The following is a 15,237-nucleotide window of genomic DNA, read 5'->3' as shown; positions in this document are numbered from 1 at the left end:
AAAGGCATATGAGAGCCTTCTAACTTAGAAGTTAGATGTGCAAACATTTAAATGCAACCTTTATGGAACATAAAACACACCACTAATTCGGAGCATGGAACCCAAACACACAGCCTTAGCACTTCTCGTGTAAAGCTCTTGCAATGAACTGAGAACATCAAGTGGAGACATGCAGAGAGTGTGGGTTCATATCCGATCTGTGGCTGTCTGTATTTTGCTTTGACTGCCTTATCTAAATACTATAAGCGTCCGGAAAGAAAGACAGAGTTAGGTCAACCATGTCTTTTTAACTACTGGCTTCAACCTACTAATACATAAATGTACGGTGCCCGCGTGTATACAATGTATCCTGAGGGGTAAATGTGAAACGTTTAACTGGTTTGGCAGGCGCAGAACCATGACACATCAGGAGCATAGAATTTCGAACATTGGCCCGTATGCCAACCAAATAAGAGCCAGAGTAAAAAGCACTAGCTTTACCTAAAATCCAAAAATATCCATTAATTATGTGAACTCCCGGGAACCGAGGAGCTTTTTCTCAAAACAAATATTTATATAGGCGCTTCTCACCCTTTTGCCGTAACAATTTTTGGTAATCTTATACCGATCGCAGACTGTCATCTTTCTTTTTCTTGAGTGCCAGAAATCACTTCAGTCAGTTTTCAATCAATTCACGTTGAATCAGTTTCTGAGGCCTTAGAAATTTCTGAACCAGAACCAGCGTTTGTAAAAATGCAGACGGGAGGCGATGTTTTTCATGTAGCAGATCAGCAGGCATGTGATGACTGCACGCACAACGTTTTTTTTTTTCAAGTTGATTATTTCTCCTTTGGTGCCTCCATATGGCGATGTTTGTTCCTTGCATACCTCTACTGTCATCAAGCAATATGAGCGGGAACAAGCGAGCGCATGAGAAATATCCTCGAAGCTCACGTGGAGCGGCTCGTGGCGGCCGCTGTCGGAAACAAAGTGGAAGGGGCGCCGCGGTCCCGCTAACGCCCTAACCGCATGTACGCGTTACAACTCGTCAGCGCGTGGCGTGTAGACTCAGCGCCGCGCCCTCTCCCTATGGAGGAAGAGGGCGCGCGGCTACACGAAGCTGCGCACCCTCTCTCTTCATAGGGAGAGGGTACACCACGCGCTGACGCGTTGTGACCCGCACGCGCGGTTAGGGCTTTACAGTTGACACTCCTGCCTGGCTAGTTCTGCTAGAAAACGGAAGCTGACTGCGTGTCAGCGGCTGCTTGCGTTGATAACACGAGTACGACACGCAGAGCGCAGCCATGTGCTTTGCGCAAAATGCCGCTTTTCCATTCGCTTGCGCGCGTCAGACATAAAACCAAGATATAGCAAAACAGGTTAAAAAAATACAGTACTGCTCTTTCGTGAGCGTAAGCAACAAGAGGCGCTACAATATCAAGCTGTCATATGCGTCACACGTCCCGCGTGTCATAAAAACCGACGCGTGGCGGAAGCGACAACAGTTCTCGGAAAAGCGTCACCCTTTACACTATATTTTTCTCAGCGCCTTCCGAGTATAGGTCGTATTGGGGTTTGAAGCTATTTGCCACGCGCTCGCGTGTTGACGCTCATATTGTTCACGATAATACATGAGATGCTGTATACTTTCTCTTACTGTCGGTAGCGCCGCCTGCAATTACAATTGCCTAATATAATAATAATATCTGGTGTTTAACGTCCCAAAACCACGATATCATTATGAGAGACGCCGTAGTGCAGGGCTCCGAAAATTTCGCCCACCTGGGGTTCTTTAACGTGCACCTAAATCTAAGTACACGGGCCTCAAACATTTTCGCCTCCATAGATAATGCAGCCGCCGCGGCCGGGATTCGATCCCGCGACCTTCGGGTCAGCAGCCGAGGGCCATAACCACTAGGCCACGGTGCGGGGCTAGAATTGCATAAGTCTACAAAAAAAAAATCCCATTTTCGTATTCATTGAATGATGCAGCGGTCTTCCCTATAGTTTTCCTTGGCACTATGTTTACGCTTTGCTAACTTCTTATGACAGAGAAGTGTTATTTCTACGGAATGTGAGCAAAATAAGTCATTCGCTCCTCTTTTTTTTCTTTTCTCGCAGAAAGTGTATTTTCATAATTTATACAAGTTTGCAAGCGTTTTCAAGACAACTTGCACCTGTCTGCAAGATCGTACTTCTGAGTAATTCCTGCGCGCAGAAGCACTTCAAATATGTTCTGATTGGAAATGACTGCCTTGACAGTCAGCCTTCGGGCTATACGCTGTTATTTTCATCCACATCTATTTTTCCCACTGTATTTGATACATGAACACATCAATATGCACAGTCTTGCCCTGTTAACGAATACAGTTATGCAGAGAAAAGAGAGGATTTGTTAACTGACCTCGCTGATCAGAGTGTGCTCCGGTGAACCTTGCAAGTGACCTGAGAGCTCCGCCATTAAGGTGTCCCTTTCTTGCATGGGAGACAAAACTTGTGCAGCCTTTTTTTAGTCGTTGAACCTCAGCACAAAGCTGTGGCGGAACCAAGGAAAACAATAACTGCTTATTTTCACTAAAGCGCATAAGCAAGCTGGAAATGCCTTTAGAATAAAAGTCATGTGGCAAAACCTGCGTTACTTTACTCAAGCTTGACAGTAGGCAGAAAAAATGCTGTGACGTGCACGTACCGTATACGGTGCGCTCATTACAGAATGGCAAGATAAGTTTTCTGGCGCCTCTAATTTCAAAATTTAGTGTGCTCCGTTGCCGAGATGTCCTAGTGAGAAATTTTTTTTTCAATTTAGGCTGATATCAGGTAATTTTAAGCTTACAATATCTGCCACCAGGAGATAACTTGTCAAATAATGAACATAGGGCTGGCAGCGGTCTTGTAAAGTGACCCTGAGGAGGCACATGTCCTTTTCATCGTTGTATGTAACGCCGCTTAAGATGTCCTAATCCAATAACTGGATCATAAAAAAGACAGAGAAGTATGACGCAACAATAAAGGACCCCTTCGACAAAAAAAGAACATAAAATTTAAACATCACTTGTATGCATTTTGTATTACATCAAATGAAAAATTTGCAGGCTACCAGCAATTCTGCCACTGCCGTCTCTTTTTTGACTTCAGGGCTGAATTTTTCTAGGAGAATAGAAATATGTTTTTTTTTTGTTGGTGCCCCTGCATTTTCTCCTGAGGAGACAGTTTACGTATGAAGACATTGCGGAAAACAGTTGAAAAAATGAGCATGACAACTTCAACAACAATACAGTGGAACCAATTTTAGGTTGTGGTCATTCAAACGCATTGAAATGAAGCTCAATAGACTGCACTTAGGGCAGACACATTTGGTCACATACAAAAGCATTCATAGATGTCATGATCTTAACGTGTTTAGGTGTTCCAGTATCAGCAAAGACGCTTCTACAATTGATCGTAACTGAAGGTCTCTTTTGCTGTTTTGCCCTATATAATATGTTTTCTCGTCCGACCACTGCATCTAACTTCCTTTTATATTTATAACTTTATGTCACTTCAAAGACACCGCGTTCGCATACAGACCTTCAATATTTGCCTTTAGCATAATGCGTGTACAGATTACAAAGTTTCAATTAATAGATGATTACATTTATTTATTCATTCATGTTACCCTACAGGCCCCAGAGAAGCATTGAGTAGGGGGGGTTACAGAAAAATCACAATACATAAAGCATAAAAAGAAATGATAACGAAGAAAAAAACAAAGAAAATTGTACAATGGAAGGGAGAACAAAAAACACTATAAGCAAATGCAGCAAAATACAAAATGGAAGAAAAATGAAGCATATTTATACAAAATCAAGGGAACATATAAACTTGCAGTTGCTCACGAAATTTGGCATACATATGCTTACGTGAACAGCACTTTTCGTGAAATGAATCCTGGTACCTCGCTTAGGAGCCTTTCACTTGCAATTAAGATACTTGTACCACAAGAGCATCCCCAAGGGCTTTCTACGTCGATCATTCCTTAGCTTTGTTCGCCGTGTCTATTTCACCTGTTTCATTTAAGGTAATAAAAATGAGTTCATTCGCCCATTTGAAACAAAAACAAACGAGCTGCTAAATCTCCATGTTTACTTGAAAAACAACATGCCTGAGGTAAAATAAATCGAATATGCAAATAAACACGATATATTCAGTATGCTAAATATTAAAAAAAAAACATAAAGCTCACTCAAGAGACAAAGCAACTACTGCCCGAAGCTGGCGGCGCTGGTTGCTGTACACGCTTTGATGAAGAACATTTCCCTTTGAAGGGGAACTCCCGCGTATTTTTGTCCATATTGAGATATTGCCGTTTACAAAAGGTATTGACGGTCGCGCAACTGCTACGACGTTTCAGTTTTCTTATAGACTCGTCAACAACCAATAAAACGATGCGTGGAAACCGAAACCGGCAGCTGTTAAGTGCAACGTCTCAAACGACGTCATTGAATACCCCACCGCAGTGTAAACACAGAAAAAAACTTTCTTTCCGGGATACGAGTTGACGCGCCGAACAGCACAAAGCCACTAGACCCGAAGTTTCCTCGCTGTTGCGAGGAAACAAGTGACAACAGACAGCCCCGGTCTTCATTGCTCCGTCCCTGAAACCTTCAGCACCGCACCAGCTTCCCCCATCGCTTTTTTACCGCGCACAACGCAGGTTAGTAAACAGTGGCCGCCGTCGTCTCGTTGAAGAATGAGCCTGTTTCGTCTTTCGTCGCTTGGTCTGCTTGGATACTCGGTGCGACGGCGGTGATAGCGAGGTAAGGTATCCAACTACGTCACAGACACAGGGTGGCCCTCGTTGAAAGGCCTTATTCCGGGATCGGTTACCTATCTTTATTATCTATTTTCGGAAAAACTAAAGGGCTTACAGCCGTATAGTTTGGCACATATCAGGTTACTGAAGAGTACATATGTTCAATATTTTATTGAAATCCGTGTATATCGAAAAATCTTCGGAATTTGCCTTTAATTACAGGCTGTACGTATTCTGAGCATGGCGGCAACTTTTCAACAAACCAGTCACTGATCAGAAGACGTTGGTAATCATACCAACGTTGATCCGGGATTGATCCCCGGAGCGGGACCAATATTTTGTCAACTAATAAGTTTATTTTTTGGGGAAATTCGGATTGATTTATTCGTAGCTTTGTGATAGGAATGGGTGGCTGTCAAGCTTTCCTTTGATAACCCTTCCCCCACCTTTCGGGATGCCACAAAACTTATCTGCAAACACTAAATCAGTGATGCTTCCAAGGACTTCTCATTTGGAGCAATTTTTAGAGCAGAAGAATTTTTATATTGGAAGACCTGGGAGCAGGAAAAACAATTCACCTTGCAGCACCTTGCAGACGCTAATTTTGCATTTGGGAGCACCTTGGAGCAGCTAATTTCGCATCTGTTGGAGACGCAAGTTGTGTTTTACATTCAAGCACCCGAATAAATGTCGAGCTATCATGAAGTGCAAGATAAACATTTCGTTCCATTGCAGATCTTATAGAGAAAATGCTCCACGGAGCAGTCACTAAAATTTCGCTTGATACTGCAAAAATAGGGCCGTCATGCATATGGACGTTGTGGAATTGCTCTCTAGTAGGTCGTTCTTGCAGGCTAGTTGGTTCATACTGTCAGTGAGGTTAAAACTGCGCGAAAAAACGACGACAGGGGTAACGAATTGAGCAATACACCGCGGGCGTTATAACCTCTCCAGCCATTTTTTTCGACCGAAGCAGATAAATAATACTGGCTTACTAAAACTGTATTTAATGAAATAACATTCTGAATGCAATTACGTGGTTATGAAACTGCAGGGCTCCTGCCAGAAATCTGCAGTCGTGATGTCAATAAAATATTGCACTTTTAAATAAGCAGATTTTGCGGACAAACGCCGCGACATGGAACAGGGTCCCGACGCTAAGTAAACACACAATACCAGATGGGAGATCCCAGAGCAAGAACAGCTCTTTCTATAGCTACGCGAGCAGAAAGCGGGCATATCTATACAAGGCATGTGCATAAAAGCATGTGTTACCGCTCTTCTTTCCTGGCCACGCGCCGTGTCCCCAATACGGACGTAAGACGCCGAGTGAGCCCCCCCTCCACTCTTTCTCCTCGAAACAAATGCAGGGGCTGCAAAGGGGAGCTTGAGGTAAACCGCTTCGCTGTAAAGAAGCTGTTCGTAACAGATGCGCGTGCGTGAGAATCTGAACACGGTGAAGAGCGTGTCCCCAATGCAGACATAAGCCGCCTAGCATGCCCCCACATCTGGGAACACATGCGGCGATGTATGCAGGGACATTAGGTAAACCGCTTCTTTGTCAAAAAGCTGAGCGCAGCAGGCGCAACATGACGTCACCTAGCTACCCTCAGCAAGTCAACCTCCTCCGAACCTTCCCTCGCTGTGAGGCCTTTCAGCGCAGTAGCGAGAGCTTTCTGGGAGTGCTACCAGACTATCGTTCTGCGAAAGCACGGGGTTGCCCGGGAGCAGGGGCGTAGGCAGAAATATTTTTCGGGGAGAGGGGCACGGACCCGGAATGCCACTCCCTGGCTACGCCACTGCCTCGGAGACGATGATCCGCTGCATGTCGTGCTTCCCGACAGTGTCCGAAAGTGCGTACAAAGAAGGACTGCATCCTGTAACTAACTTCGCTTTATTTTATGCTTCCTTTTTTTGACGTCAGCTATGGACCCTGGGAGGTAAGGAGCGAGCGCATAGCAAAGCGTTGCCGCATCACAGTGGGTTTTCATAAGCCAGGGCCGTCAGCGGCGGTCCCGCTACTGACAGCTGCCATATTAAAACGGAATCGCAGCTGCTTGGACCAGGATTTGCGATGACATTTTAAAATAAACAAGTAAAAAAATTCAATCTAGACCCTCACAGGCGCAAGCTATAGAGCGGACAATATCTTTTACGGGGTTATTTATTGCTAACGACGACGCCGTCAATGCGAGATACCCGGATGTGCAGGTACAACGCACTGCGAAAAGGCTCTTCTGGATGACGAACAATGGAGAAAGTACATTTGAGGAAAAGTATCAGCACGTTCCTACCGTTCATATGCTCTTCTATGGACGTGACGCACAAAAGTGTTGATATCGTTCTATATACCTATTGTTAGTTTTGCCATGTTTCATTCGCCAAAATTCGAAAATGTCATCGCTACGCTATGCCGGCCAAGGAGTACAGTAAATATGCAATACAGAGTCTCTCACACTGAGAGAGAACACGGCTCCGCATGGCTGCTCACATGCGGGTCGAGCGCCGTAGCGCCCAAGACGGAAGCAAATTCCAGCGAAAGGGCAGATTACACAAAGCAACACATAAGAGATTCCTCTACTCGTGCGCCTCTCTGCATTGATTCATGGCCGGATTAGATGCAATGGCACTCCACAGTTGCGCAGTCAAGGGTAGCCGTGTTCCCGGCTAAGTGTGCACAGAAACCACAGAGAGCAGATTATCAGGCCAACGGATGGGTTTCGGGGTCGCCATGTCACGCTATCGCCTTGGAGTTGGTGTCTTTAACAACTAAACCAAGAACAGGCACGAGACATTGGTTTAACAGCCCAGGGTGGCGGCGCCCATGTATCTCATGAAAAAGCGCCCATAGACTGCCTGGCCATCGCTGGACGCACCTTTCTTTTATTTCTTTCATAACGGTGACAAGCGGCGGTACGTGAACGCAGTTTCTGCTACTGTGTACGTCGGTGGACCGTATACGAAGCAACCCGTTTTGTTCCCTGTCATGGGCTCGGGTTAGATCAAAAGGCACACTGATAAAGGTTTATGTTCTCATCTGAGCTTGTTTCCTGAGTGAACTCGTGGAAAAGCGATAAGAACAAGGCGGACGCGACGAGCGCGGCAGGCGACACAATTGAACAACCCTCAGAACAAAGAGCTCCCTTCATTGTCAGGCGCGAGCGCCTGACTGCGATTTCAGCAACTGTCTCGTGGCGGCCGATGCCTTTGGCACGAACAGAGCACCACAAGGCACCACATCAATGAGAACATGCTGCACGAAACGCCTTACATCGCAGCGTTTAGACCTTTAGCGACAGCAGCTACCCGCGCACGTGAAAGTAAAACACGTAATACTTAGACGCGTGATAAGTTCGCCAAGCACAAAATGTAACTCAAAACAACTATAAATATTCGAAGGGCTTGCTTTTGTAAGACCGAATGTTCCTATACGAGAGGCAACGTAGGCAGGGCACATAATCTGGAAAACATACAAGCACTCCCAACGAAACTTCGCTTACCGATATCGATGGCCGCAGGGCTATGAACACAGTAGCCGCATCGAATGCCCTTCTTGGCCATTTCTACAGGACGCACAACCAAGTACTGCTTGCAGTCGCACTGCCGCTCCTTGCACTGGCCGCGTAAAACTCTACAAATATCACCGAGCGTGACGGGCATCGCAAAAGCACGACGCCCAACATGACCAGCGCGCGCACGTTAAGGAAGTCGATCGGTGGATTGGTACTCACTAGTGTTACCGGTGTTACTGTATGGGATTCCTTTCGGGTGCTGCACGCAAGCGGCCGCTGCACACAGGGGGAGTGCTATGAGTGCGGATATTGCGACCCGCCTTCTTAGCCGCTATTTTTGTGGGACTTGTTATTACCGCACAGTATTTACAGAGTTTACATATTGTTAGGGATTCAATAGGTGAAACGTATACTGCAAAGGCATAAAAGAAACATTCATAGAAACGTCCAGCCTTGCAGCCTTCAAGATGAATGTCAAATCCAGGTAAAGGTACACATAAAGGTTATGCAGTAGGAGTGTAGGGAGATGGGGAAGGGAAAAGAGATAAAAATAGTGTTTTTGCGCGCCTTTTTGCATGAGTAAATATTAGTTAGAGGAATGCTAGTCTATAAAGTCTGCGCGAGCAATGAGCGTGCTAATTCAGCCGTTGTTACGTACACAGACCCGCCACGGTGGTCTTGTGGCAATGGTGCTCGACTATTGACCAGAAGGTCGCGAGGTCAAATCCCGGCCGCGGCGGCCGCATTTTCGATGGAGACGAAAAATGCCCGTGTAGTTAGATTTAGGTGCACGTTAAAGAACCTCAGGTGGTCGAAACTTCCGGAGCTACGGCGTCCCTCTACGGCGTCTCTCATAATCATGTCGTGGTTTTGGGACCTTAAACGCCAACAATTATTATTGTTATGCCACCTACACAGGGTTCCACTGATAAAGGAAACATCGGAACGCGTGGTGGCGGCTCGGCGTAACAGCCCCTGCTCAAAACTTGTTGCAACGACCGGCCAGTGGTGGGGTCCGCACCGATGTTTCTTTTCACAGTAGACCGCTGTGTACGTAATGACACTTCTGGTGCACGGGGCAGTTTTCTGGAACGGAGGAATATTTAAAATATTGCTTGTACGCCCTTTGACTACATCTCAGATATTACTTTCTCAAACATTGAAAACTCCGTCAGCTGTTTCACTAAAGATTTGCACAAACTAACTGCCCATTTCAAAGAATATTCTCAAACTTTATCTCGCCATCTTTTCTGCTTTTCAGGTGTAATGAACGAAATGAAGGAATGCGCGCATAAAGAAATACTGTTACTTGCTTTGCGACACTGAGACGACTGCCCTGTCTGAGGCGGCGACGACCTAAACGCCAATGAAAGTTCCGGTCGTTTCTATTATAAATGGCACTGCTGGGGGCGCTGGGATTTTAGCCGCAATATTAGCGGCTGTCCGCAGCTCATACTTTAAGCTTGCCGTGGGCTGCGTGGTAGTATACGTTGCCATGAACGTTTGCTTCGACCTCAGTGGACGCACTGGACCAGGTTTGGACGTGAGTAGGTCATTTCACGATGTTACAGCAGCCATACTGTAGGAAGCGTTTATACCTGTTAATCGACGTACCTGTATGCACCTTTCCCGCAGACTATGCTTCGAAGATTTTCCATGGCCGACGATGTATCCGAGGCGGCAGCAAAGCGGCATAACGACTCCCGGACAAGTAATAAAACACGTGGCATTACAGGTGTTCCCGAGGACGTTGTCAGCGACAGCAATAGAAGTAACCTGTCAGCACAGAAGCTATGTCCCCTAATACCTCCTAACCTGGGTGAGCCTCAGTGCGTTCGACTGGTTAAAAACATCCAACTGCAGATACTTTCTAGCATGTGGAATGACTGCCGGTTGTGTGTGTTGGTACACATTCGTGAAGGTAAAATACTGCTAAAATGGACCCTTTCGTGGAACAAAGGACAAAACGCTACTAGCAAAGTTTATTAGGAAACGACGACCCCTTATACATAGTATAAATGTGCAGGCGTAGTCAGAAGTTCCAAGGCCAAGCTGAGACAGTATTGCATGGGATAACGGCCTGGAAACTTTTGAAGACCCCTGTGAGCCATCGTTACGAAACAGAATCGAATACGTCATATCAAGAGAATAACAAGAGATGAAAATTATCCATGCAATAAAAACAAAAGAACGTGAAACCACCCCCGGGACACATATTTCCATAGTCTCTCCAAAAAAGCAACCTGTTTCAGTAAGCGAAACTGATAGTTTATGAACACAGCTCCCACTTTATTCGGAAGGCTTCAATGGTTCCTCTTGCAGATCGCTTGATGTGCGCGTCAGCTATAGTTGGTTTATCAAACTCGGGTCGGCACGTGCACTCTTTACGGTGCATTGCAAGATGCATTGATAGCATGTGCCTGTTTGCAGTGTCGCTTCTTTACGAAAGTGATCACAAAATGTTCACTCACCATGTGTGCTTGGTGACGTCATCAATACAAAGTGACTCGAAGAGTGTATCCAGCTTTCATAATTGTGCTATACATCATTGTCTGCACAGTCAACTAACGATGTGATAAGTTCGATAAATGCGCTGGGAAATCTCAGATAGGAACGTTAGTGTAAACTTTTTCTTGTGTTTATACTGCTCATTCTCCTTCAGTGGGTCATGGCGCTGAAACGTTTGAAGCAACCCACAAGGAGCAGGGACACTGAACAACATTTTAAGATCTTACCCTGACACCTAACGAAAACCACCCATAATACTCAACCGCCTTTCAAGAGGAAGTCTATTAGATAAAATAAACCTGCAGAGAAATGAAACACAACTTCTATAAGAGTGTTTTAAAGGTCAGCACTTCTTGAGACAACCAAGGAACTTTTCCAAAGCTACCCAGTGGCCTAACTTCATTGTAAGATTTCCAATATGTTGCCCTGTTGACACAGGCATGAAACAAACAAATTACCGAAGTTTCGCACCATTATCCAAGACATAAAATTATATACCATTTGTTTTAGTTCACTTTCACGAGCTTCACTCGCGTAATGTGCTTAGTATAAGGGCTGAACCATGAAAGGTTTGTTTAAAATGGAGTAGTGAATCAAAGATTGAGTTAGATAAACTTCTGTATTGCCCTGCAAAACATATGAAGTTTCTCTAGAGCTATGATCAACCTGACTGCCACCAAATTACAGAAAACAAGACATAGTCCAGTATCATCTAAGAGAATGAATGTCTAAATTTTTAAATAAGTAAACCTCACGTAATCATATCAATCAATTCTTGTTTCAAAGCCATATAATAACGCAGATATGAAGCGTGCTTCTGGCAAGAATGACCCACAAATATCTCCTCCCTCCTCTCGACCAGCTTGTACCTCTGTAGGCATTACGAGGAACTGTAAAAAACATGTTTTCTTTTTCTCCTGTTATATGAACCTCAATAGAACATCACGTTTGCTTCGTATTGACTGTTTCAGTTGGTTACATACCTACGAAGATGGATGTGCGATCGTTAGACGATGTGGAAGGCGAATTTCCTGACGTAATGCCGGGAGGTCGCTTCCGGCCCAAGGAATGTACATCACGGCACAGGGTGGCTATCCTCATACCATACCGAAACCGGGCAGAACACCTCAAAATATTTATATACAACATTCATCGGGTGCTGGCGAGGCAGCAGATTGATTACGGCGTTTTCGTCATCGAGCAGGTAAGCTGAGCTTCATAATAATGCATGTTGCTGGGAGAGTCGGTCGTACGTCATTAAAACAAGGTGCTGCTGAAAAAAAAACATGGACGAGAAGAGAAAGAGGATGGGCGAAGACTGACGACTGGATTTTATTCAGTCGCCAGTACGAATGGGCAAAGGGTCCCCTTTGCCCTTTCTTGCTTTTATCCTGTCTTTTATATTGCCTTGTTCGGGCAATAAAGCTCCAGTTGATAGTCTGCGCTTGTTTGTGCTTTCCTCTCCTCTTGTGTCACCGTCTGTTTTTGCGCAGTTACATAATGGATCATTACCAACTCGCCCAACTTACCACGCTTCTGTGCTTCATACAATCACACAGATGCTTACTGAATATTACGTATCCGCCTTTTTTTTTTCTTCTAGGGTGATAGTAAGGAGTTTAATCGTGCTAAGCTCCTAAACATTGGATTTCTGGAGTCAACTGCTCTCTACGACTACCAATGCTTCGTGTTCCATGACATCGACCTAGTGCCAGTCGATGACCGCAATGTGTACACGTGTCCTCAAAGGCCTCGTCACATGTCTGTGACGATTGACTCCCATTCGGGGTGAGACTGTTTGTACTTCTGCAAATGATGGACTATATGCTCGATATAGGGATTGTAAACTTTATTATTTTCTACACATTCATCGCTATCGCACGCAAAGCTCTTACGTGCAGCCTCGGGAGCTGACACGGATCTGAGAAATAAGTTCAAGTTATGCTGTTAATGGTGATATTCAAATCACTATTATGGAGGAAGCATAAAATTACTATGTTTTATTTTTTTAAATATGCCGTAATATTGTTTTACGTGCATATTTTTGTGGGAAATCAGATAGTCTTGATTACAGAATGAATCACGGAGGCTTGAAATGGTAGACTAAGCGAATCAATAGACTGTGCTACTATGGACGTCGATATTACCTCCGTTACGGGCGTCTTTTAGGGGCGAAGCGTCTTAGGGTCTCGGCGTGCATCGTCGTCTGCATTCGGGACGGCCCATTTGCTTGAGTGCAAGAGAGGGCGCCAGCGCCTCAGCGCTCGCCGTATGGCGAGAGAGCGAATGGCGCGCGTTGACTATGGAAAGCTCTTTCTCCAATGAACGCTGAACTACCAGCTCGCAAGGAACGAGAAGGCGTCTTCGCCAGCGAGAGACAACGCCGACGCAGGCAACGTCTGCTAGCGAGTTTCTTGACTGAAAAGCCGACTGCTCGCGCTGCACAACCATTCCCCGGCCACCCCGTATATTAGGCATGGGATCTTGACCTGCAATGTAGTGCCGGTGGGAGATTTCTCTTGTGCGTAGTTGAGCAATAAAGATTCTCAGCGTGCACGGCAACTAAAAGCGGACTGCGGGTTTCTGTGTCTAATCTTTCTTCTGTCTCTCATTGCCCATTAGCAGTGATTTTGCTGTGGGATACAGCGGCGCACGCTGCATGCTTCGCCCCTCCACAGGTTTCACGTTAGTGGAGCTGAAAGACCCTTCCCTACATGTTTCGCCTCTCCCCTATTTTAGGGGCGAAGCTCCTCTTAGTCTAACCTTGTCACGTCTCCGTTGTCCGGCGTAACCACCTTTGCAAACTGCCCACTACTTCGTCTTTGCAAACATCCCACTACGATCCAACACCGCTCCTTTGCAAACTGCCCACTACTTCTTCTTTGCAAACATCCCACTACGATCCATCACCGATCCATTACTTCACCGACCATAAAGCCGTTATAATGAAGGGGGAACGGAAGCCACCTTTGAAAACTGCCCACTACTTCGTCTTTGCAAACATCCCACTACGACCCATCACCGATACATCACTTCACCGACCATAAAGCCGTTATAATGAAGGGGGAACGGAAGCCACGTCTTTGATGACGTACTGGGCTATCGCTTTGATTACTGCTGGGCGAAACCACTGAAAATTTCACGGTGTAACCATTATTGCTTCAGGAGCTTCGCCCAAGCTCTTCATCATTCACCCGTGGATATGCTGTGAATTTTTTGTGTAGAAGGTATTGTAAATCAATGCTCTGAAGAAGTATTTAGTTGGTGGTTTTATTTAACCGCACACTCAATTAGCGCAGACATGGAGAGGAGAACATACTACTTCGCTTCTTGAAGTAAGGTTCGTGTATGTGTCACCACTTGACGGAATTACTTTTGTTAACGCAAAGCGGTGGATGTCATTTCCTATAATAATACGTTTATATCAAAACAATTTCACTCAGATCGTATGATGGTTTTGCCTCTTAGAACCCAAGAATTATTATTATTATTATTATTATTATTATTATTATTATTATTATTATTATTATTATTATTATTATTATTATTATTATTAGTGATGTTATTTTCTTGTTATTACGAGAAAGCAAGCATATGTATAGACAGGTATGCTAGTGATTACAAACATACATTTTAACGTGAAACTTGAAAGTGTGACCGAAACACGAAGATGTTTTCGCTTTTTTTTTCGCAGTGTCCCGTATGTTTTGATGTTCGGTGGAGTTAGCGCACTGAGCAAAGAGCTAATGCTAAGAGTCAACGGCTACTCCAATCTCTACTGGGGCTGGGGAGGAGAGGACGACGACATGACATTCAGGTTTGTGTGGGTATATCTTCCGTAGGCATGAAGCGAAACAAATAAGCTTAAAAAATATTCACAGTACGGCACGCCGCGCTAACTCACTCCATCAGACTGGTTAAGAGAGATTGAAATCTCTTAACTCTGTCTAATGAGCCTCGGCGAACGTGATACCATCCGGGTTATAAGACGGGGCGTGCAAACACGGACACCAGAGAGAAGCGAGGACAACAAAAACGCCAACTAGCCCAGCTTTATGTTAATCTAAGTAACACCATCCGTTGTAATTTAACTTTTTTTGTACTCGTGCCTCTGCAGTTACGTCTAGAGTTTTAGCTCTACGCTTTAATAATATCTGGGGTTTAATGTCCCAAAACCACGGTATGATTATGAGGGACGCCGTAGTGGAGGGCTTCGCAAATTTCGACCACCTGGGGGTTCTTTAACGTGCACCTAAATCTAAGTACACGGACCTCAAACATTTTCGCTTCCATCGAAAGTGCAGCCGCCGCGGCCGGGATTCGATCCCGCGACCTTCGGGTCAGCAGTCGAGCGCCATAGCACTAGAACACCGCGGCGGGGCAGCTCTACACTTTGAGCGTGCGCCACAACTGAGACAAGTGAGCAACGATTCTGAACTGTTATCC

General features: G+C 45.2%; 2 protein-coding genes across 2 annotated transcripts in view; both read left to right on the top strand.

Moving 5' to 3' along the window:
- LOC119390031 (beta-1,4-N-acetylgalactosaminyltransferase bre-4) overlaps positions 1-15,237 on the top strand; it is a 211,276-nt gene that overhangs the window by 55,252 nt on the left and 140,787 nt on the right. The window lies entirely within an intron of this gene.
- LOC119390029 (beta-1,4-N-acetylgalactosaminyltransferase bre-4) overlaps positions 1-15,237 on the top strand; it is a 33,198-nt gene that overhangs the window by 13,489 nt on the left and 4,472 nt on the right. The window contains exons 2-6 of the mRNA XM_037657535.2: positions 9,545-9,826; positions 9,919-10,102; positions 11,763-11,995; positions 12,395-12,579; positions 14,486-14,608. Coding sequence (XP_037513463.1) covers positions 9,650-9,826; positions 9,919-10,102; positions 11,763-11,995; positions 12,395-12,579; positions 14,486-14,608 — 902 coding nt within the window. The 5' untranslated portion in view covers positions 9,545-9,649. The remainder of the gene's footprint in view (positions 1-9,544; positions 9,827-9,918; positions 10,103-11,762; positions 11,996-12,394; positions 12,580-14,485; positions 14,609-15,237) is intronic.

The sequence above is a fragment of the Rhipicephalus sanguineus genome, chromosome 4 (genome assembly GCF_013339695.2).
Source record: "Rhipicephalus sanguineus isolate Rsan-2018 chromosome 4, BIME_Rsan_1.4, whole genome shotgun sequence".
Taxonomy (NCBI): Eukaryota; Metazoa; Arthropoda; class Arachnida; order Ixodida; family Ixodidae; genus Rhipicephalus; species Rhipicephalus sanguineus.
Note: the sequence above shows the minus strand (reverse complement) of the source record. Positions and strands in the feature narration are given on the sequence as shown.